This window comes from Miniopterus natalensis, chromosome 6, assembly GCF_054644295.1.
Source record: "Miniopterus natalensis isolate mMinNat1 chromosome 6, mMinNat1.hap1, whole genome shotgun sequence".
NCBI classification, from domain to species: Eukaryota; Metazoa; Chordata; class Mammalia; order Chiroptera; family Miniopteridae; genus Miniopterus; species Miniopterus natalensis.
Window position 1 is genome coordinate 72,842,118 of NC_142086.1, and position 22,838 is coordinate 72,864,955.

The following is a 22,838-nucleotide window of genomic DNA, read 5'->3' on the forward strand; positions in this document are numbered from 1 at the left end:
TCCCTCTCAGGACTGCTTTCATTGTGTCCCATAGATTTGGAGTTGTGTGTTCATTTTCATTTGTTTCCAGGAAGCTCTTGATTTCTTTCTTGATCTCTTTGGTAACCCAGTCATTGTTTAAAAACATGCTTTTCAGCCTCCATGTGTTTAAATGTGTTTTAGTGTTTTTATTGTAGTTGATTTCTAATTTCACTCCACTGTGTTCTGAGAAGATGCTTGATATAATTTCATTCTTCTTGAACTTGTAGAGATTTGTTTTGTGTCCTAACATGTGGTCTATCTTTGAGAATGTCACATGTGCACTTAAGAAGAATGTATATTCTTCAGCCTTGGGGTAGAATGTTCTCTAAATGTCAGTTTAATCCATTTGATCTAGTGTGTCATTTAGGGTCACTGTTTCCTTGTTGATTTTTTTGTCTGGAAGACATATCCAGTGAAGTCAGTGGGATGTTAAAATCCTCTAGTATGACTGTATTGCTGTGGATCTCTCCCTTAAAGTCCTCTAGAAGTTTTTTTTATAACTTTAGGTGCTCCTATATTGGGTGAATTTGGTTTATCAGGGTTATATCTTCTTGTTGGATTAATCCCTTTAGTATTATGTAGTGACCTTTCTTGTCTCTTGTTATGGTCTTCATTTTGAAGCCCATTTTGTCTGATATGAGTATTGCTACCCCAGCTTTTTTTTTTTCATTTCCATTTGCATGGAAAATTTTTCCCATCCCTTCACTCTCATCCTGTGTGAGTCTTTTGTTCTGAGGTGGGTCTCTTGTAGACAGCATCTATTTGGGTCATGTTTTCTTATCCATTCAGCCACCCTATATCTTTTTATTGGGGCATGCATTTAATCCATTTACAGTTAAGGTTATTATTGAAAGATGCTTATCTACTGCCATTTTGTTTCTTTATGCCCATGTTTCTCATTCTCTTTATTTCTACTTCTAATTATAGCAGTCCCTTTAACATTTCCTATAATGCTGGTTTTGTAGTGATAAAGTCTTTTAGCCTTTTTTTGTCTGGGAAGCTCTTTACTTCACCATCTATCTTAAATGATAGCCTTGCTGGATAGAGTTGTCTTGGTTTCAGATCCTTGTTTTGCATTACCTTGAATACTTCATGCCATTCCCTTCTGGCCTGTAGAGTTTCTGATGAGAAGTCAGATGACAGCCTTATGGGGGCTCCTTTGTAGGTAACAGATTGCTTTTCTCTAGCTTCCTTTAAGATTCTCCCTTTGTCTTGAATTCTTGGCATTTTAACTATGATGTGTCTTGGTGTGGGCCTCTTTGGATTCTTCTTCTTGGGACTCTCTGTGCCTCCTGAACTTGTGTGACTTTTTCCTTGAACATGTTAGGGAAGTTTTCATCCATTATTTCATCAAACAGGTTTTCTAACCCGTGCTTACTTTAGACCTCCTCTGGCACTCCTATAATAGGAATGTAGTTACATTTCATGCTGCCCCACAGCTCCCTTAGACTGTCCTCCTGTTTTTTAATTGCTTTTTCTTTTTGGGTCTCTAATTGAGTATTTTCTACCCTGTCTCCTAATTCACTGATCTGATCCTCAGCTTCCTCTAATCTGCTGTTTATTCCTTCCACTGTATTCTTTATTTCTGCTATGTCATTCTTAATTTCCTTCATAGTTTCCATATCTTTTTTCATGCTGTTGAGCATCCTTACAGTCAGTATTCTGAATTCTATATCTGATAGATTGCTTAGCTCCATTTCATTTAGCTCTTTTTCTGGAGGCTTCTCTTGTTCTTTCATTTGGGGCTTGTTTTTTGGTCTCCCCATTTTGACTACTTTTTGGGGTTTGTTTTTAAGTGTTAGGTAGATCTGCTAGGACTCTCAGACTTTTTGGAGGGTCTCTGGTTCAGGCCAATGTCAGACGCAGTTTGTGACTGGCCCTGAGTACCCTGTTTGGAGCTATCAAGAACCCTAGGTAGGCCTGAGGTCTCCACTGCTGGGGCTGGGTGCATTTGGACAGGATGCAGATGCAAACCAAAGTCTGCTTTTCTAAGGCCCAGGTCCAGAAGCAGATCAGGCAAAGATTCAAAGCATCCTGAGGCCTGCCTCTGCCTGCGGACTGATTAATCGGATTCTCTTAATGAGCCTCAAGCTCTAGAAGCTCCACAGGGTGGGGCTGCTAGTTATCAGTCTCTTAACAAGCCTCAGGCTGTAGAAACTCCTCTGGGAAGGGAGAGAGGCTTTCTAGCAGGGTGGGGCAATTGCTTCTCCCTCAGGCAAAAGCCAAAAATTTCGCAGGCGGAGAAAGCGGTAGTCCAGAGTCTAGGGAATGACTCAGCACAGGAATCCAGATGTGCGTCCCCTGATCTCACTCTCCATAGCCCACAACCCAGACTCTACCCACACAGCTCCAGTCCACTCCACCCCCCCTCGGCCGGAGCCCAAGGTGAGTGGCTGCACATGAAACATTGTGTGTTGGCTCTTTAAGAGGGTGCCTGCATTTTGAGCTATCTCTCCCTGGCAGACAGAAACCTGGCTGCTTTTCAGAGCCAGATGTTATGTGGGCACCTTTCTCAGGTCTGGTGCTCTGGGCTGGGCAGCCCAGCCTTTAGTTTAGTCCCCAGAGTCCTCAGTGGGACCCTCCCCCCCCCCCCCCCAGTTGAGATCTCCCTTCGGACCTTCAGCTGCAGCCTGTGGGAGCCCAGCCAGCCTTCTCGCGTCCACAGTTCCTACCATTCTCTGTACTGTATTCACTTTTCCTCCTTGGTTATGAGGGTGCTCCCCAGCTCATCGTCAGGTTTTCAGGATGGTTTTTCTGTTTTAGTTGTAAATCCAGATTGGTCCCGGAAGAGTTTCGGTGTAGCTTCCACTCAGCCCGCCGCCGTCTTGGATTCCCCGGAATAATATGCAGCTTTAAAGAAACAAATAAGCTCTCAACATGCTGCTATGGAAAAAGCACCAAGATCTTAAGTGGTTAAAGCAATATGCAGAACTGAGTGTATATACAGCTAATTGCAATTTATGTAAAATTGGGGAAATAAAACATATATTTACATTTGTATTTGAATTAAGAAATTTTGAAAGGATATATGTTGTTTCTTGTAACAGAAGGTCGGGCAGGAACTAAATAGATGGGGGACAGGGGTTCGAGGGTATCTTTTCACTGTACACCTTTTAATACATATTTAAAAATTTTTTTGAAAATGTGAATGTATTACATTTTTGAATTTTAAATTAAAACAAAACATTTCTACAGTAAATAACCTCCCCAAAACAAAGGTGAGACATAAATTAAATTTACTTGCAATATGTGTAGCTGACAAAGCCTTAGTGTCTACGATACATAAAACACTTATTCAAATCAGTAAGAAAAAGGCTCTCCATATTAGATCCATGGAAAGAACATGAGTCTAAAAAGACATTTAAAAGAAGAGGAATTATGAATATATTCAGAATTTGAAATGTGTTTAATTTCATCATTTATCTGGAAAGGCAACTTAATACAAAAAAGATAGCATTTTCATTAAATAGGTCATTAAATTAGAGTCTTTGTTGAGTGTTGTCAGGCATGTGACAAAAATGCCCCTTCTTGTGGGAGTATTGGTTGGTACTGACAGTTTGGAGTGTAAGTTGGCAGTGTTTAGTAAAATAAAAAATGTGCATACCCTACAACCCAGTAATTTCATTTTTGGTATGGATCCTAGACAAATTTCTGCAACTGTGCACCAGGAAGCACTTGCAAGGATGTTCCTTTCAGTGTGTATTTAACAAACACTCATGTAGCACTTAATACATTCCAGTCTGGTTCTAAGTACTTTACAAATATTATCTCCAGATAATCCTTATAACAACTCTAAGAGGTAGGTACAGTTAACATCCTTGCCTTATAGGAAAACAAAACAGAACAAAACAAAAAACCCTGACATACCAAAAAAAAAAAAAAAGAGTAGGATTGTGGCCCAGAGTGATATGGCCAGTAAATGTTAGGACTGGATGTGAAGCCAGGCAACCTATCTCGAATGTGTTTTCTCAATCCCAACAACACAGTGTTTCTTCATAAAATCCTGTACACCACTTATAACTTTATCAGTGGAGGAATAGATAAACAAAATGTGCTAATTCATAGGGTGAAATGCTATCAGCTGCTATATACACCTATAGATATTTATTTATAATTCATATATGAATAGTTCTCAAAGCATCTTATTGTGAAATAAAATTTCTGGAAAATTTGTATACAGTTGGTATTATTTATTTCTTAAGTATTGTATAAAATGTACCAATGAAACTATCTGGGCCTCATGTTTTCCAGGGAATGGAAATCCTGGACATGTCTGAGTTTTTCTGTGCCCTGTAATGGGCTCTTGCAAAGCTGGGTGGCTGAACACAGAAATGGTGATCCTGAAGGACTGTCCCAGGTTTCAGGTAAGAAAAGTTACCTACAGAAAATTATATCATCCAGGAATTCTCAGTGTTTATACGTAATTTACCCATTTTAAGTTGCTTTAGAATTTATATAATTGCCATAAGGAAGCAACTTAGTCTGACTTTGTGGCTAAAGAGAATGCTCTTTATTTCAAATTTACCAAGGATGGGGTGGGGACAGGAGCAGAAGGGGGTAAAATTAAAGCAGAGCAATAGTCTGTGAAACTAATTACCCAAAGGAATTTATGAAAATTGTGTACGCATGGATGGATTTCATGGTCAGGTTTATTGAGGTCAAACGGTATGTGGCTAGGAACCACCAAACAAGTCTAGGTGGTTAAAGTGGAACCATTTGAGGAACTGAATGTGTAGTTAAAAAGAATTAATTTGGAAAGTTCCACTTTTAGGTACACTGAATGACTGACTACATTCTTTCTCAGGCTTTTCCGGCCTCTACTAGTTGTCGGTGGAAACCTGCAGTTGTTATTAAAGGGACTCTTTTTGTCATAGTTGGTTCCTAATGAGTCTCCTAGTTCATTTCCTTTGCAAGGAGCTGCCCTATTGGGGACCCAGAAGAGCCCTCCCACAAACCTGGGTTTTGCTGATTCTGTCCAGTAGAACTTTTTAAATGGCAAATGGCAGAAAGCCCAACCTAATTTCACATAAACTAGTAAAGAATTGGCTTACAGTGAAGGGCAGAGCTTGTCAGCTTCTGGGGTGGCTGGTTTAAGGGGCCGAAATGAAGTCACTAAAATTTGGTATCTTGGTGGCAATATGGCAAGAGCAACCAGTCCTCACGTTTTCTTATCAAGTCCAGCAGGAACGACTCTGTCCCACCAAAGCCAAACATTTGACTATGTCATGACTCTGACTGGGCTGGAAGGAGTCACACACCTCCCCTAGACTAATCACTACTGTCAGGAGAGTGCAGTTTCTCTGACTGGCTAAGACCCATTGTCTGTGTGAGTCAATTCTGCCTAAACATTGTTTCCCAAGACAAATTTGGGTACAGTTTTTACCAGAAGTACGATAAGTGGATGTTGGGTGATAAACACAAAAGAAAGTTCTCTTTACACCGTAAATATGCCTTTTAACTGAGCCAGCAATTTATTTACATGGCACCGTGTTGCCAAAGACACAGAAGCATTGGTATTTCCAATTGCACACCTTACTCCCCCGCCACACTCACACTGAGTTTGACTGAAAGCCGGTTAGAATGGCTCAGAAGTATTCTGTCATTCTGTGTGTAGGCAAAACCTCAGATCGATAAGGGGACAGAGCCCATGTCATACACTTAAAAGGGAAGAGAGAGCCTCCAGATATAACAACCCACTGGGTACCACCAATTAATTTATGCATTAGAGGTCTGAAGAGTCTTCTTAAGAGAGAGAGATGCAAGGAGATGTAGGACTGCTTGTAAGGGGTCCGCCGTGCATTAAGCCTGAAAGGCGATGTTCTGTATTTGGATGGTAAAAGGAAGTGAACTAGCAATTTGGATGGGTGCAAGAGGACCAGTGCTGGCTGGGAAAATCCCTAGCGCTTCATTTCGTTTTCGGTGTTTCATCAGCAGCATCAGCAGCATACTTAGGCGTTTTGCTCCTTTTGCCGGTTTACTTCTCTTGTGCTATTTTATTCCTATTATACTTGGCTTAAATACTACCTCACTTCACTGCTTCCCTCTCTCCATCCCTCCCCAGGCATTTTTACTGATGCCTGCCCGATAAAGGGCCCCACATCTGATATTAACCTAAAACTTCCTTGATTCCTTCAAGTGGGTTATTCATTAACAGAAGTTAAATTACTGGTTGTTAGGCAAATCTTCTCATTCTTTCAAACGACCGATTCGCTCAGAGAAGCTTCTGCAAATCTCCTGTAGAAATAAGCAAAGCTTTGTGCCAATTGTTAGCTCTAAGCAGAAGCTCGGGAGAGGGAGAAGTTACTCATTTGCCTGACTCCACGCGGTGAGTCCAGGGGAGGGAATCAAGTGCACCGCAGCCTTGACAAGCGGCACAGGGGAGCTCGGCGGCTGCCCGCAGGACGGGACAGGGCAGGAGCTGCCGGGACAGGGCTGGCTCTGAGCACGGTCCTGGGGCCAGGCGAATTGCTCTACAGATCAAGCATTTTGCCTTCTCTTTCCTATGATGGCCAGAGTTTCCCATGCTAAGAGGTATGACTATCCTCTTTCCTGTCCTTTTGTTCAGCAAAAACAAAAGCTAATTAAAGTAAATGTCAGAAGCTGCAGTGAGACAAGGACTGGGCTGCGGGAGCTGGGCAGAGAAACTTCCAGGGGCTGGCTGCTTATGCAGATAAAGCGCATTTGGGAGTTGTGTGTCTGGTCGTGTATGCGTGCTTTCCAGTTATTAGGGTAAAAAAGCCACCTCTCTGTGGGTTGTTAAAACATGTCTCTAGGCCTCAGGAGCTGAACACTGTGCTTCTATGTGCATTTTTTGTTTTACTCCATAATAGTCTAGGCTCATTTCTATTTCATACTTTTGTTCACCTCAAGAAACATTTTGCAACCAGCAAAGAGACTGACCCTGCCTATGGTTTTCAAAGAAAATTCAGTAGCTTCATGACAGTCACTGAGTAGGACTATCACATTACTATTTGTTGTTACTACATTTTTTTTTTCCCATTGAAAGATTTCGGATATCTTAGAAACCATAATTGAATCTAACCATTTCTTTGTTCTTTCAAATATGTATTTTGTTCCTTCAAATTGCTATAGTAATTGGTCATTGGGTTTCATGACATTCATATATGTTTTCAATTTAAAGGATAGGAAAAAATACTTAAGACATTATTGGAATTGGTCATGCAGTTGTTTGATATATGGAATTTAAATATAAATAAAGCTACATTTAACATTGAATTTTCCTTGTAGTTTGAGAGTTTGGGTATGCTTTCTGGAAAAATAAACTACAAAATTTGAATTAAGATTTTTAGCAAGCTGCATATCAATTCCAGAGCCAGTAGGACCTGCAAAGCTCAGCTTTACAGGTGCAAGTGGATACACTATGAAATTATTATGACAGATCACAGATTCTTGGTTTAGAAAATTGGTCAGACTTGAGGATGTTTCCCTCATTCCCTATGAAGAAAAATGTTTCCTGTTTATTTGTGTTTCAATAAGTTGCAATACATACTCAAATTTAAGTATGGATTTTGAGTGCTTGCCTAACTAGGTCACCAATCCTATTTTGTGTGTGCTTATGGTAACCAGCCTGCTACTTAGAACTTTATGAGTCCTAGCAACAGGCCAAAGGGCTGAGTTCTTTAGCATCATTTGGAGTAACCCCACCTTGGAGGTTTTCAGTGGAAGTGAAGTGCAGCCACATGTCGTGGCGGAGGAAACCAAGAGCCGCCCAGGGACAATGGACATCTTGTGGAGAGGGCTGAAATGTATGCGGCCAATTCCCATGGGAACGCCTGTGGTTCTTTCACACTGTGTGAAAAAGATTCTCCTTGAAAAGAACCTGTAATCCTTTCTTTCAAGGGAAAAATCTATCTGAGAACTTTATCGACAGTTTCTAGAACCCAAGTGGGTCTGTGTGAGTCAGAGGGGATTTTTAATATAGGTGAATTAAAATGCACAGTAGTGTTGTTCAAAGCATAATGTGAATAAATATTGTTATCCTAGAAGTGAAGAAACCAGAGAACATCGGACCCTGGAGGTGGAAGCTAGAGGTTAATTTCCTTAGAATAAATTGGCTTCCTGAGTTTTCCTGTATTTTCATTCAGCAGAATCTACTGATGCATAATAGTGTAAACCAGCAATGTTTTATTAGCATCCACTGAGTGTAGGTCACCTTGAAAAGTCATAAAGAACATTCTCTCCGGTGTCCTGAAGGGAATTATACACTCCCTCCTCACTGTTACTGTTTGGCCATGGTGGCGGTAATGCCACAGTCAGGCTTTCTCTCCAGGGAACACGATAAGTTTGCCAAAAAAAAACAATAGGGACACATTCAAGATAGTTCATGAAGTACCCAGATTGAAGACTGAGGTAGAGTACAAGTAGGACATAAATATGGCACAAATGGGAAGAACCTGGGCATTTTTAACACTGTGCACTCAGTGTTAGGTAACTGTATAGTAGTACATTCGTTTTTAAAAAGGATCTCATGGGGACACGTTAACAGGAGAATGGCCTATAAGAACAATATTACTAAGGATATTACTGCTGTCATTTCTTGGGTGGTTGCTATCTATCAAGGCCTGTGTTAAATGCTTTACATAATCTCATTAAACCTGCCAACAACCTGTATCACAATTTTCAGGTGTAAATAAGAAACCTGAGGCTCAGGGAGGCTAATTAATCTGCCCAGGTTTACACTGCAAGCAAGGGCATAGCTGAGCCCAATTGTGTCCAGGTTCCCACTTCTTACTGGAGTCTCACAGTGTCCAACTCTGGACCCTACACTCTTAAAAATGTTAGAAAATTAGATAAAATCTAGTGATCAGAACCATTAAGAATGAACAGAGGAAAAAGAAGGAATGCCAAAGAAATATAAATTATCCATTAAAAGAAGAGATGCTATCACTACCTGTAAGCTAGAAAAATTACTAATAAAAGAATATACTTACTCCCAGATGACCAGATTCTCTATTTTTGTAAAAGAAACTCTTTAAGGGGGCATTTCTCCATGTGTTGATGGCATAAAAATATATGATTGATCACCAAGTGTCTATGAATAATTATGAGGTCATTCCCCTGGAGCCCATGACCTGGTTCGGTGGCAGGTGTGTGGCCATCTGACCACACCCTTTGTGGGTAGCACTCTGGGAAGACAGGGACAATGTCCACATCTTCGTGATCATACAGATGAGTTTATCTACAGCACTGCTATCAGATAAGTGCTTTGCCAGCAGATAAGTGATTTGATGAGCAGTAGACCTACTACATGAACAGGCAAAATAGGGGTAGAGAATTATACAGTGTTTGTTTTTCTTTAATGCAAAAAAAGTGTGTGTGTTTTTAATGTGCTGTTAACTGGTGAAACAATAAAAGAGGGTGTCAGTACCTTTCTCCTCTGGAGTGCCAAAAGTTCAAGCAGGATAACATATTCTCTGCAATATTTAAAGTACTAATTGATATATCCGGTTCAAGTGAATTTTTATGAAGAAACACCTAGCAAATAAAGTGAAAAAAGAGGGTACACTGAGTCTTCACTTAACGTCATCTATAGGTTCTTGGGAACTGCAATTTTAAGCAAAATGAAACCAATTTCACCATAGGCTAATTGATATAAACAAGAGTTAAGGTCCTAGGGCATATTTCTGGTCACAAAAAACCATACCAAGCTTTTAAATAAAGACCCAAAACACCTCTAATAATAAACATTGAAATAAAGGTGCGCTACACATACATTTAAGAAAGATTAATAAAAACAAGTCAGATCATTATTTTCCAACCCGTTTTTTCCAGTTCAGGGTTTCCGGTGGCTGGAGCCTCTCCCAGCAGATCAGGACACAAGGCAGGAACCTCCCCGGACAGGATGCCCTTCCACTGGGGGCACACTCACCCCCCCCACACACACACGCACTCACTCGGCCTGGGACAATTTAGACAAGCCCATTCACTTCATGGACACATCTCTGGCATGTGAGAGGAAATGGAAGCACCCAGAGAAAACCCACGCACACATGGGGAGAACTTGCGTGCTCCATGCAGACAGTGGCCGCCGGCTAGAACTCGATTCTTTTTTCCAATCAATGTTATAACAAAATAATGTTGAATAAAAGAAGACTATTCGAGAACCTGCTATACGCATTTTTGTTAAGTAAGTTTGTTCCGTTTATTAGCAACTCTCTGCATTCTTTCAACAATATTAATTGAAAGCAGCGATTTTTCAACCCGCATGCTGCAAGAATTTTTAAAACATGAAAGACCTGAATATTTAGTTAAGGGCACTGACCTCTTTTCCCTTAGACCGTCAAATAGAAAAATGACAATGGCCAACACAACAATAGCCATCTGGTGTGAATGAATCAAAATTATACCTTTTTTTGTCAGATCAGCAAAAAATATGTTGTTTGGTGTGCCACAGAGTTGTAGCAGCTAGTTTACGTGCCTTGAGATGAGAGGTTGAAAACCGCTGATCTCGAGGCAGAGCAAGAGGATCACTTCTTCAGGAGCTATGGCTCCTACAGGACAAATGCTCGGTGTTTCAAAATGTGTGTGAAATCTCCAGGGGGGCAGGTGTTAATTAAGTTACAGCTCTTTCTTCCCCGGGCTTTGTGAAATGGCTCCCAACAGTCATCCCAGTCACCTGCTTGAGTTCCTGTTGAAACCCTGTTTCCTGCGTGGCTCCCCCCCACCCCCCCATTCTTCCCAGGGAAAGTATAGATTTTCACGAACACAGAGAGTTTTGTTTTCTCTGTTAAAAACAACTCTACTTGACTGGAGCAGGCTTTATGTTTCGCCCCAGGAAACAGAGCACTTCACTCAGAGGGAGCTCTCTGTCCACCGGGTGAGGTGCAGCCTGTCACCTGACCGGCTCCGGAGCTGCCGGTGGCACTGGGCTGCATTCCTGGAATTCTTTCACCCGGCACCTCACCTCCATGAACAACTTCGGGTTCACTGGGCTGAGTGGATTCCGCTCGCGGTGCCCGGGGTCGGCGGCCTGAGCCTCCTGCCAGCCTCCGAACACACAGCTAAGTGACAGCAGGCGCGCCTTCGAGGAGTAGCACGCAGGTAAACTGAGTGTGCCCGAGACCTGTGACTCCCGAGCTGTGTCACGCTGGGTGCAGAATCCTGTCTCCTTTTGTGGTGTCTGTTTCTTCTTCAAGAAACCTGGCTTGTCAACCAATACCTGCTTAAAAAATGTCTACTAAATAGCGAGAGTATGGGCTTCAGATTAGGCTCCCTGGAACATTAGAAAAAGAAATTACGAGTGCAAAAGTTGGGAGTAAGGAGGAATTTTATAAACCACATATTTTTGTAATTCAAAAAGTATGAGATTTGGAGGCTGACCAACTTGGACGTGAATCTTGGCTCTGCATGTAACCTTGGACAGGATGTTTAATCTCACCAGTCCTGTTTCCTTTTTGGTAATAATATCTACCTGCAGGGTTGATGGAGGACCAAAGAGAAGAAAGTGTCTAGCAAAGAGCTTGCTGTATAGAAAGTATCTGAGTGCACACATATGAGCGTGTGTGTGCATCTGTGTGTGCTTGTGTGTGAATGGTGGGGCATCTGTGTACATGCATACAGGCCACAGGGCGATGCCGTTCCCAAGGATCGCGGGTTTCCCAGGAGGTGAGGTTGAATTTGATCTGGCTCTGACCTTCTCTGCTGTTGCAAAGAGACCAGACACTTGAGTAAAACGTTGACCCGAGCTGCTGAAAAATAAATAACGTGTCTTGCTGATCCTTATCGAGGAAAAGATGGTGTCGTGTAGCATGGGGGGCGCACTTTCAATGAGGACTGACGGGAAGGGAGGCAGCTTACTGATCATCACACACAGTCATGTATACAACTGCACACAGCCCTGAGAGGCTTTGTCCTGGGAGGTCAAGTGCCTTCGGTCCTGGCTCTGCAGCTTACTCTTCATGTGCCTCTGGGCTGGTGGTTTTCCTCTCTGAACATCAGTTTCTCATCACATGGAATTACCATGCGAATTAAGTTACTCAGTACTTGGGAAGTGCTTGGAGCAGTGCCTGACACATGGTTAACACTCACCAAACATCAGCTGTTGGTACCATTATTTTACAAAAAGCTCTTTTACGTGCTAGCAGCTTTGATCTTCAAAACAGTCTGATGAGATAGGCTAGGCAGGTATTAGCCCCATTTTGCAGATCAAGAAACTGAGGCTCAGGAAAGGGAAAAGCATGAACCAAAAGTCCCATAACTACCAAGTGGCCAATCTGGGACTTGAACCTCAGTCCCCAGACAAGAAGCTGACTTTGTATGTACTCAGGACACATGAACTGAATGAAACATGCTCTGAAAGGTTTGGCTCAAACACCGTTTCCTCCACAAAGCCAGTCCTAGCCTCTTCTCCAGGAGAGATCTCTCTCTTCCTTGTGCTTCCCCAAACTTTCCTTTACAGTACACAGGAAACTTTTCTCTGGGTCATCCCTGTCTTGTAGATTGTTTGCCAGCCCTCCATCCCTCCTCCCCCTACTCCTAGATGTGTGAAGATTTTCATGTACAGCTGTGTGTTGAACAGTAATGTTTTGCACATGCTGGACATTCATGAGTAAGAGCTGAAGGTGGAAGTGTGAATGTGGGGCATGGAGAGTGAAGTTGCCCAGGAAAAGCCTGTGGGTGCTACCCCCCCATGCCCTTATTTCTGCTCCTTCTCAGAGCTCCAGCTCTGATATGCGTGGGGCAGCTGAATCCAATTCAGGAAGTGCCAGATATTGACCAACAAGCTGACTGGTCAGGTAAAGTCATTTCCATCCAATGTCTTATTTTCCTGAATATTCTTTCACTGAGACTCTGTCACTGTAACTGTCTAAAGAGGGGAGTGGGGGCTGTAGGGGAGAATGTGTTAAGAAGAAAATTCAGGGAGAAAAAGTCATAATTTTTAAGTTTCGCTTCCTTGTGCCTTTCCTGCTCTCTGCTTGGCCTAAATCCCAGGGCACAGATGGGCAGGGGTGCAGGGTCAGTGTAGGAGGGAAGAGGAGTTCGTTTTTCTAAGACTCTACCCATCTCTTCATCCTCAAATGTTATTCGTGCTCTGAGGGCCTTTACTCCTAGTAGTAGCCTCACATGGGATCAATACCCCATAGTGGTTATGAACTTGGAGCTTAGCACTCTGGATCCAAAATCTAGCTCTCAGTTTACTAGCTGTGTGGCTTGGGCAAGTTATTTAATGCCGAGGGTTCCTCACCTGTCGAGTGGGGATGAAATATCCTCATGTAGTTGTTATCGGGGTTAAATGAGTTAATGTTTACAAAGCATCTAGAACAGTACCTGGCACATAGACAAGCATATATAAATATTGGGTGTCATTTTTCTAAAGCTGGTAGGTAGTGTAAAAGTTGCATGTAGCCAATATTACCCTTGAAATCTCTTCAGCGGCTTATGAATTGCATCTTTTGAAATACTACTGAGAGCTCATTTAATTGTCTGGTGAAAGATTTGGGTTGTATTTAGAGACCATGTTGCATAAAGAGTGTGTATTTTTAAACTTTAAAATTGCAATCAGCCCAGAGATGTGCTCCCACAGTGATAGCTCAGAAGGGATGCCTGGGATGGCCCAGGAAGCAACAGCTCCCCTGCTCCTTTTCATACTCCTGTGGAGCTCCTGCAGAGGGAAAGCTGGGCAGAATTGCTGATTGCTTATATTAAATAAACCACTCTTGGCTCTCCCTCTCTGTGCATGTGACTACATTTGTATGTTACTTACATGTATGAGATGACTCCGCTGTAAATTCTGGGGGAGGCCCATTAGCCTGAAGTTAGGAGAACAGCACTACCACAGCTACCGTGGGGCCTTGGTGAGTCAGCAGACCTCCCTGGCCACTAAATGCCGGCTAAGATCTCTGCAGTGATTTTATTAGGCCCAGAAGGGAGCTGATGAGAATAATCAGATATTTAATTTGTACCATTTCTCTACTCTCTTTGGACTGTTAATTGAGTGAGAAGTACAGGGGGGCTTTACTATTTCTGCTGTGGGGACAGAGAGAGGACTGCCTGATCCCAAAGCCCTCCTCTTTCAGCCTGCACTGAAATGTTATCTTCAAGTTCAATGCTCAAGTTCATGCTCACATTCTGTCAAGCTTTATCTATGCACACAGTCCTGGGCAGAGTCCTTTACTTCACTGCTACTTGTTTAGAGAGTGTATACAAATAGGGCAAGTATTGAGGTCATCTTCTGGACTGAAGGTTGGGGCAGCTTCTGTGGTCAATATAGCAAAGAAGCCCGGCCAAGAGGGTAAACATCGGTTTCCATGTCCAGGAAAAGAGAGGAAACCAGACAGTGGGTCTAAAAGATGTTTCCTGTGTCCTCACTTTCCTTTCATTGCCCTTTTCTGTTTGGTTTCTATGGGAATCTCTTTGAGGGAAATCTGGCAAGTGTTGGGCATATTTGTTGCTTGTCCAGTTATTTCCCAGTGGCATAGAGAAAAGGAGAGGTACCATATAGAGAAAAGAGAAAACTAAGTGTGGGATTTACACTGCTTTTTATGGCTCAAATTAAATTCTGGAGAAACCTAATCCTTTTTTATGGGACTTTTTGAGGCAAAAATAAGGAAAGATCTCATATGAAGATATCAAGCCAGAATCTGTTACTCTATGCCAGCAATTTTCAACTGGTGTGCCACCAGGATTTTTAAAACATGCAACACCTGACTCTTTAGTCAGGGGCACTGACCTCTTTTCTCTTAGGTTGTCAAAGAAAAAAAATGACAACAGCCAGCATAACAATAGCTGTGCTGAATGAATCAAAATTATACCTATTTTTGGTCAGATCAGAAAAAAAAGTAATATATTTTTTGGTGTGCTGCAGAATTTTACTAGTTTATGTGTGCCATGAGATGGAAAGGGTCGGAAATCGCTGCTCTATGCATATCTCCAAAGGTCTTTTTTCCCCTGCTCTCTGCTGGGCACAAAGCTCACCTTTTAAGGTCATGTTTTTCTACTAATGGCTACATTGTGTCATTTGTTTCTTTTGCAGAGATTGTCAAAGAAGACCTCAAAGTCTGGAGAAAAATGACCTTTCAAGGAATACAAAGTACACCTCCTGCTACTTGTTTTTGTCTTACTGACCTCTGATAACTGGGACACATGGCCCTGGGCCTACAGAAAGTCAACTGACTATCAAACTTCTCACCATGCATCACCTGTTCAGACTGGTCTTGGGGCAAAAAGATCTTTCAAGAGCTGGGGACCTCTTCTCCTTAGATGACTCTGAGATTGAAGACAGCCTGACAGAAGCTTTGGAGCAAATTAAAATAATTAGCTCATCTTCAGTAAGTAAACTAATTTTCAGACTACACCTCTATTCAGACTAGAAATTATCTATTCTAGAGCCAAATAATTATATCTATCCTGGGGGAAGGATCTTCGCGGGGAAAAGAGAAAGAATCACTAATATGGGTCTCTCTTGACTCTGCTCTGTGGTTTAGCTGGCATCTAAGGAGTAACACCAGGGAAGTCATGGACTTAGGGGGCAGCTAAGCCACCTTTTGCCCACTCACAGAGACCAGAATTCTGGAAACTGCAGACCAGAGTGGGATTCTCACAAAAGGCTTTTCTACAGGTTATTTCTATATCCTTGGAATGACATGGAGAGGAGAGAGAGCAAGTCCAGGGAAAAGCAGACCTGCCGAGCTGCACACCAGCATCAGCAAACAAAGCAGGGTGTGTGGGGGCGTCTGAATAATGAAAGAAGGCAGGATGACACCTCCTGCCATGCAAGTAACACGAGACAAGGACAGCCGTCACTCTGCTGCCAGAAGTGACAGTTGCCCAGGGCTTGATAACACTGATTCTCTTTGCTTCTATATTGTCTCTGTTTTGTTTTGTTTTTCCTTCCTTTGCTCTTTTTCCTACACCCCTGCCCCCCCCACACCATTTAGTTCACCTCCCTAATTATTAGCCCCCAGTGTGATCAGACACATTTAAAATTTCCATTCACCCTCCCATTCCTTTGTTTCTCCTCAATGTCAAGATTATATGTTCTGAAAGTACTTCCAAAGAGGGTGGGTGTGGAGTGCCTGGTGTGCTTTGATCTCGACCTTCCTGGTCATGCTTGGACCCTTCTCGAGCCTGGTCCCATTTCAAAGGCCAAGGCCACCAAGCATCCTCTCACACATCCTCCCAGCTCGACACCGTTTGCCAACACGTGGTGTAAACACCCACGGGGCAGGGGAAAGAGGCAGGACTCAAGCCACAAAATACCAAATTAGCAAATGTGTACACTTCAGAAATAAAAGCTTTCCTTCCATGTTATAAAGAAGAAATGTTTAAAAGGCTTGCTAGCAACCAATACAGCTTCCTCCTCAAGCCTGTCAGCGTGTTCTCTTGCCGGTGGCCATTAACATGCCACATTCCCCCAGTGGCCAGTGAAGTCACTGCCCAAATACTCTTCGTTTCTCAGGTAATGTCTTTGACAGCAATTATGTGTCCACATTTTTTTCCAGAACATTAATCAACTTAGTCTGGCTCAAAACACAAAGTATTCCTGGTACATTTCCACTTTCTGGGTAAGATTTATGTGCTATTTCCAGCAGCCCATTCATCACTCTCCTCTAGAAATAAATTGGGTGAGTATGCCACTGATTTTTGTCTAATCTAATAGCATATATGTATATATATGTATATATATGCTATTCTAATAAATATTACCTTATTCATAATATTTATTGGATATAATAAATACATTGTATATATCCACATTCCCTGAAAGCTATTTCCACTAGAGGTCACTAGTGTCAGTAGTTTTTGTTGTTTTTGTTTCCTTCAATTGCTTTGTCTCACAGATGGTAAATTCAGAATTTTAAGACTGGTGAGTTCTGTCCATTATATGTCTCACTGTTAACCATTGGGGCTGGCAGGCCCCTGGTCATCAGGAGCATTGTCCATCCTTTAAGCCCCCCAGTCAGCATCCCACCAGACCAGCAGGTCTGCAGGTCAGGAGCTCTCCTGTGTCCTTCATCTACTAAGGTCTCTCATAACTCACCTCTTCCCCCTCTTGATCTACAACTGTGGCATAGAGCAGATGGGTGGCAGAATTATCATCATCATTTTTTTAGAGAAATCATGGAGATCAATCCAATATTTAAATTTCCTAATCAGTCCTAGTTATAAATGCATCCATTTGTGGAATTCCTTCTCCCTTTCTATTTCTTTAAAATCCAGGTCTAGTTTCATTATTCCTTTAATGATTTCTAGTGATTTTAGTTCTTACTGATTACTTCTTTCTAAAAAGACTTAATTGCCCTTTTGCGTTATATTTTGTCCTTACAGAAAGTAATCTATTCATATAACCTCAAGTGCAATCTCTACGTGAGGGGATCCCAAATTTATGTTTTTAGGTTTGACATCTCTCCCTAAGCTTTGAGCTTATAGTAGTTGATATCCAGCACCTCAAGATCAATATGTCTTAATTAGAAGTTATCATCTTTCTTGCAGTTATACTGTCATTTTCCTAAATCTCTCGGTTTGAAACCTGGAGTCACTAATGACCCCTGTCTCTCACTCTCCTCTTGCCCTGTGAGCTCTGAAGACACTGCCAGAGAAATGCCTCCTCTGCTCATTCTTCCCCCTTCCTGCTGCTATCACCCGGCTCAGGCCCTCAAGACAACTGATCTCCTTGCCTTTGGTACTGTCTTTCTCTAGTTTATTCTACGAACAGTTACCAGATTAAACTGCCTAAACCAGATTTTATTACAGGTCCCTCCATTGTTCAAAACCTACCCATGATGCCTCCACGCCCATGACATTCAATGACCAATTCCAGGGATTAGTCCACTGACCCCTCACACCTCCTCTATGGCTTACTTCCCTGTTATCTGCGTCCCATCTTCCCTTGTGATCAGTTCTTTCCTGATGACCCTGGGTCTCAGTAATCAATTACACTTCTTAATTTCTTGTTAGAAACATAGAACTAGAAGGGACCTTCTAAATCATCTTTTCCAACTTCCTTCCAGTGCAGAAATTTCTTTAGGATTCCTAACAAATAGGTGGCCTTTCCTTCTGCACTTGCAATGATGAGGACATGGTATGTTTCTGATATTTTTCTGCTTCTTGGTTTTCCTTTCATAAATTTCCCCTTCCCATTGCATGAACCTTGATGGGGCTTTGGTCAACCTCCCCTACTTTGCCTCTGAGTGGAGAGAAGGGAGAAAAGAAGTGGGGACATCTGACCCAAGAGATAGCAATCAGAATTTCTTCCCCAGCAATTCTGGGGGGGAAATCAGCACAGGACGATTAACCATGATGATGGTGGCTCCCAAAACTACCCTTCTAAGGCCAGGTAGTGCGGCTTTTTCTTCAAATCTTTGAGCCATCTAATATCTTTATTATTATTTTAGTAGTTATAGAGACTTTTTCTGTTGCTTATAACCAATGAATCCTAATTGGCAAAAAGATAGCTGTTTCACTGTTCAAATGGCTTAACGTGTTCATCCTTTCAGGCAGATGAAATCTTATTTTTTGTATTGTCTATCTATTGTGCCTTCCCCACCCCCCAACAATCAAAAAAAATCTAACCTCTGCTCCTACAAGAACTTTAAACACATGAAGATGGGCATCAACCCCACCTCTGGCTTCTCTCTTCCAAGCTAAACATCCTTAGTGCCGCATGTTTTTCCATGACAAGGAAGGGGCGGGCCTATGACAGGGAAAGTCTACATCACCTCACATTTCCAGTCTTAGGTCTGGAAATTCAATTTTGTCAGTACATGAGAAATGCTATTCAAATCATGCTATTCAAATGCAAGACTCAGAAGTATAAATTACAATGCTGGCTCACTGATTTACAATATAAAATAAAACTCATGTCAGTTAGAATTCTTGTGTGTTCCATACTTTTCTCTCCAAGTCTATTTACCCAGTCTTTCACTGGACAAGGAATGTTATTGTTGATTAAATTTCTTCCTCCTGTTATAATTACATTTCAGTTCTACCTCCTTGAGATTATATTTCACTCACCTGAGAAGTCACCCATGTACATATAGCATCTTGGGTTAGCCCAGTAGCTCGCTAATTCCACTTAAAGACGTGGATTTTAATGTTGTTGTTGTTGTTTAATCCTCAAAGGACAATCTTGTTTTCAAGTTCTTGGAAGATGTCTCATTATAGCTCCCAAGTACTGCCTGAATTCTCAACGTTCTAGTTACCCTCCCCTGGAATTTTCCTAACTTATTATTGCAATGTATCGTTGCCCAGTACTTGAGCCAATTGCTTAGAACAACTGCTAATACTAGTCAGACACTCTGTTTCAAAAATTTCTTTTCTACAATAACATCACCCAATTGGCCAAATTCATACTGGGATTTGCCAAGATCCTCAGGTTGAATCAAGACTTGTAATTGGATAACTTGAAAAAAATTTTTAAGTGAATTATGTCACATTTTAAACCATTGCAATAATATTTTTGTTTTTAGGCCCTTCTTCCAGGATACCCATACCTTTTAAAAAATCATGATCTGTCCAATATGTTAGTTATCATTCCTAGCTTTGTAAATCTGAACGCTCAGTAAGCAAACCTCCAATCCTTCTTCTAAAGTCACTAACAAAATAATTGAAATTTGCTAGAGTCCACTTTGCAGTTCATGCCTCTTTTTCTACTTTGCTTTGAAAGCGTGACTTTGCACTACAAATTCTGAGTGCCCCAGCTGACTTTAAGTTTTGTCTTTTCATTTCAAGTCCGTCTAATAATCACTTCTTTACCTAATAGTCACTTCTACTATCTTGGCTCTGCCCCCCGACAGCTTCAGGTGCGCCTGCCTCCTTGTGCACTCACCGCTTCTCCCCCTCCCAGCCCCACCTTTCCCAGGACGTCCGCCCATGCCTCATTGCTCCACCATCTTCCAGTCCTCTTTAGCTTTTTTATAACAATAAAAAAATGTTAGGCACTCAAGAATCACCCAATTTAAGCGATAAGATAAAATTTAAATCACTTGCATGTCAATCACTCATCCATTTCTCCTCCCTTTTCTCCCAGAGCTAACCAATATCCTGTCTGTGGTACTTATTCTTGCATGTTTTTATTTTTTTACTACATGATCATGATTCAAAATCACTTATAGTGTTATATTTTATGTTTTTAAACTTTATGTAAATACACTTATGAGCTCAGTATTATGTTTTTGAGGTTTAGCTGTGGTGGTACACGCAGTTCCCATTCATTTGTTTTCAGTGAATAGAGTATTTCATCATGGACTACGCCACGGTTGTTTATCTATTTTTCATTTGATGGATGTTTACTGTTTAAACAGTGCTACAGTGAACATTCTTACGATTAGCAATTTTGGCAAATGTACTAGTATTTCTAGTGTATACACTCAGAGTGAAGGAACTGGTTTGGGGCTTTTGTATGTTTTCAACTTTCTGACATACCAGCAAATTGCTCTCCGATGTGGTTATACCAATTTACACTCCCATCAGCCGAGAACTAGAGTTCCAGGGGCCTTACCTCACCAATCTTCGCTTTTATCAGATTTTTAAAGTTTATGTCAATTTAAGTGAAACAGTATCTGATTGTTATTAAATGTGGCAATCCCCTCATTAGTAGGGTAGTTGACCATTTTAAAAATAAGTTTATTTGCTATTTGCTATTTGGCTTTCCTTCTCAGTAAAGCGCTTGTTTATGGTTGGGTTTGGTTTTGCTTTTTGTTTTTCTATTGAGATTTAAAATATATATGTTTTCTTATTAATTTGAAGGAATTTTTTTCTGTATTCTTGTATTAATCCTTTGTCACTTATGAATCTCTTACTCCAAATGTAGCTTGCATTCCACCTTTTATTATAATAAGTATTGGTATCTAGTAGGACAAGTATCCCCAATTCTTTCTTTAAAATTGCTTTGATTTGATTTTGTTCTTTAACAGTTTTGTATTAGGCTTCTCAAGTTTCATGAATAATTCTGTCAGTATCTTGATTGGAATTTCATTATGTCTATAGATTAACTTGAAGAAGATTAACATCTTTATGGCACAGTCTTCTTATCTGTAGATTTTGTATATTTATCCATTTATTTAGCTCCTCTTAACTATCTTTCAATAAAGTTTTATAATTTTTCCCCTAAGGACCTTGAGAGTCTTACAAATCTTTTTTCAGTTTGTAAGTATTTTATATTTTTAGCTGAGATTATAAGTGGAATCCTTTTTAAAAATTGTATTTCACAACTATTTTTAAGGTGATTATAACAGAAATGACACTTGTGTAGTGATCTTGTACCCAGTAGACTCATTCAACTCTCTTATTAATCCTGATGATTTGTTTATAATTTATTCAACAAACTTACTTTGAAAATAGAAAGTATCTTGATTTTAAAAACTTTGTTAATTTTATTGGTCAAATTTACTATATCCTCAATAGATTTACGTTTGCTTGAAATGTCAATTACTAAGAGAGGTGTTTTAAAAGTTCCCACTACAATATTGGATTTGTCAATTTTTCCTTGTACTTTTGGCAAGATTGTTTTATGAATCTGAGAGCTTTTTACTTATGTACACACAAGTTTAGGGTTGTTATTTTTTCCTTGGAGAAATTTTCCTTTAATTATTATATACTGAGCATTTTTATTCTATATGATATAAAACATTTATAGTATTGTCTTGCTTTCAATCATAAAATTTTATATAAAAAATAAGGAACTAAAACCAGAAACTAAACCAGTATTCTTGCTCTTATCAGTTTTATGTGAAATAGCTTAGGAAATTGTAGCTGACACAATACACCATGAGATATATAAAAGGTATAGATATAATACAGAAATATTTCCAGAAAACCCATGAGAATGACCTGAAACATTATCAAAATTAGGAGTGGAGCTAAACATTTGGGTAAAAAATAAATACAAAAACAAAGCACAAGATCAAAAAGAACTGTAGTTTGATTTAATCATCAATAACTAAAAGTTCTAATGAGGAAAAAACAAAGATTTTGCTAACAGCAACAACTAAAATATAAAATACACTGGTAAACACTTAAAAATTTGTGAAGCTTAGATGAAGAAAGTGCCTAAGTTAATATTGTAAAGAATTGAGAAATGGAGCATGTAAACAGAAAGATGGCCTTGAAATAGAATCTGATGCATATAAAACAGTTATTGAGAATGAATTATTCAGTAAATAATGGTGGGGGGATTGGATTAGCTATTCAGAATACAACGTGCTTATTTGCTTACTTCCATAAATATCAGATGGATTTAAGAACTAAGTGAGTATTTAAGAGATTAAGTTCTAAAAACCAAATGTTAAATGTGGTTTTTTTAAATATATTTTTCTTGATTTCAGAGAGAGGAAGGGAGAGGGAAAGAGACAGAAACATCAACGATGAGAGTCATTGACTGGCTGCCTCCTGCACGTCCCCTACTGGGGATGAGCCTGCAACCTGGGCATGTGCCCTGACCCCGAATCGAACCTCAATCTCATGGATCCTAGGCATGATGCCCAACCCCTGAACCATGCCAAATGTTCAATGTTTTGTCTTATTTTTTAATCTAGAAAAAATATGGGTGAAATTTTATTAAACCTTTGATAAGGAAAACTTGAAGTAAGAAGAATAACTGCTGTAGGAGTTACAGAGAAAGAAAGGAGTTGGAATAAATGAACATTTGCATGTACTTGGAGTGTCTGTCAAATACAGAAGTTGGTGAGCCTGGTCGCCCTTGGGCAAGGGGACTGGGGTGAGAGGGAGACTAACTTTTCACTGTGAATTCTTTCTTTTATCTTTTGAATTTTTGTAACATGTCCATGAATTTCATTTTTAAAAAATAATGATTTAAACAACTTAAATTTCCAATTTAAAAAAGTAAAATCAATAAAATC

At 40.5% G+C, this 22,838-nt stretch overlaps 1 protein-coding gene across 1 annotated transcript in view; it reads left to right on the plus strand.

The window, feature by feature from the left end:
- The first annotated feature begins 15,104 nt into the window (after positions 1-15,104).
- The window catches only part of VEPH1 (ventricular zone expressed PH domain containing 1), a 158,100-nt gene continuing 150,366 nt past the window's right edge, over positions 15,105-22,838 (plus strand). The window contains exon 1 of the mRNA XM_087817922.1: positions 15,105-15,308. Coding sequence (XP_087674048.1) covers positions 15,171-15,308 — 138 coding nt within the window. The 5' untranslated portion in view covers positions 15,105-15,170. The remainder of the gene's footprint in view (positions 15,309-22,838) is intronic.